General features: G+C 58.5%; 1 protein-coding gene across 1 annotated transcript in view; it reads left to right on the plus strand.

Annotated features, from left to right (window-relative positions):
* Positions 1-288: 288 nt before the first annotated feature.
* HID1 (HID1 domain containing) overlaps positions 289-1,427 on the plus strand; it is a 73,563-nt gene continuing 72,424 nt past the window's right edge. The window contains exon 1 of the mRNA XM_042449946.1: positions 289-419. Coding sequence (XP_042305880.1) covers positions 354-419 — 66 coding nt within the window. The 5' untranslated portion in view covers positions 289-353. The remainder of the gene's footprint in view (positions 420-1,427) is intronic.

A 1,427-nucleotide genomic window follows, 5' to 3' on the forward strand; every position in this document is an offset into this window, starting at 1 on the left:
AGAGGCGTCGTTGCTGCCTTTGGCGGGGCACGGGGCGACTGTGGCTGAGCCTGAGCCTGAGGCAAAAATAAGGAGGAGATTGGAGAAGGAGGAGCCAGCCGTTTCTGTGAGGGGGGGGGGCGGGAGAAGGGCGGCAGCCTGGGCCGCCTCTGAGGGAGCAGGTGAACCCATCCGTTCTCCGCAGGGATGATGATGGAGTCCTTGCTGAGGGGAGGAGGAGGAGGAGGGAGGGAGGCGGCGGCGGAGGGCGGCTGTCAGCGGTGGTGACAGGGCAGGGCATCAAGGGAGGGAGGGACGGCCACCCGGATCCAGGCTCGGGCTCCGGGAGGGAGGGAAGGAAGGAAGGCAGGAGGATGGGGAACGCGGACTCCAAGCTCAACTTCAGGAAGGCGGTGATCCAGCTCACCACCAAGACCCAGGTAATGGCGGGCGGCGAGGGAGCACCTGCCCAGGGAGACCCTCGGAGCAGCAGCAGGGAAGGAGGGAAGGCCTCCCGGGGCTGGAGGAGGGAGAGGGGTTGCTCTGGTGGCGGTCCTTAGGAGAGGCGGTGGGGCTTGGGAGGAAGAAGGCGGGATATCAATAAACAGAATAATAGTAATAATAATAATAATGATACTCCAGTTCCAGTTCGCTTCCCTCCGCCCATCGCGGTTGGGGGTCTGGGTTCGAATTCTCTCCCTCCTCCCCATTTGCTCATGACGGGGAAGCCCCTCTGTTTTGCTGGAGGCGATCCTTTTCCCGAGGCCTCTGGGACTCAAGTCACCGGGAAAATGGCTCCCCGAGCGTCGAGGGGACTGTTTGGGGGTGATCAGAGGTCTCCTCACCGCCATGGAGGACCAGGCACCACGAAATGGAGGACGCGACCAAATTGAAAGCTCTATAGACGCCTTTATAAATCCATGCTTCTTAGTCATGTCCAAAATGGGGGACCTTTTTGGAATTCCTCCTGGAGAAGGAGGTGATGGGAATGGAGGGCACGTCCTGGAAAAGGAGGACCTCTGGCCACCCTCCTCTTATGCCCCCAGCCCCTACTCAGTCTGCCTTGGAAGGGCACCCCCTCTAAAGCTGGCAGTGGAAAGAAATCCGTAGTAGGTGCTACTACCCACAGCATCCGCACTGCAGAAACAATCCAGGTTTTGGCACCACGTTTAACAGCCCTGGCTCAATGCTATGGGATTCTGGAAATTGCTGTGGCACCAGCGCTCTCTGACAGAGAAGGATGCAATATCTCCCAAAACTGCAGATCCCAGAATGCCACAGCAGTTAAAGTGCTGTCAACCTGGGTTATTTCTGCAGTGCGGATGAAGCTGCAGCGCAAGTGTGGGTTTGTAGGCTGGCAGAGGTGGGCTGCATCCAGCCTTTTATTTTGGGATTTGGGCCTAACAAGCTGAACAGGCCTGGCAGGAGGAAAGGGAGTCAGCCACAAA

Source organism: Sceloporus undulatus, chromosome 2 (assembly GCF_019175285.1).
Source record: "Sceloporus undulatus isolate JIND9_A2432 ecotype Alabama chromosome 2, SceUnd_v1.1, whole genome shotgun sequence".
Classification (NCBI taxonomy): Eukaryota; Metazoa; Chordata; class Lepidosauria; order Squamata; family Phrynosomatidae; genus Sceloporus; species Sceloporus undulatus.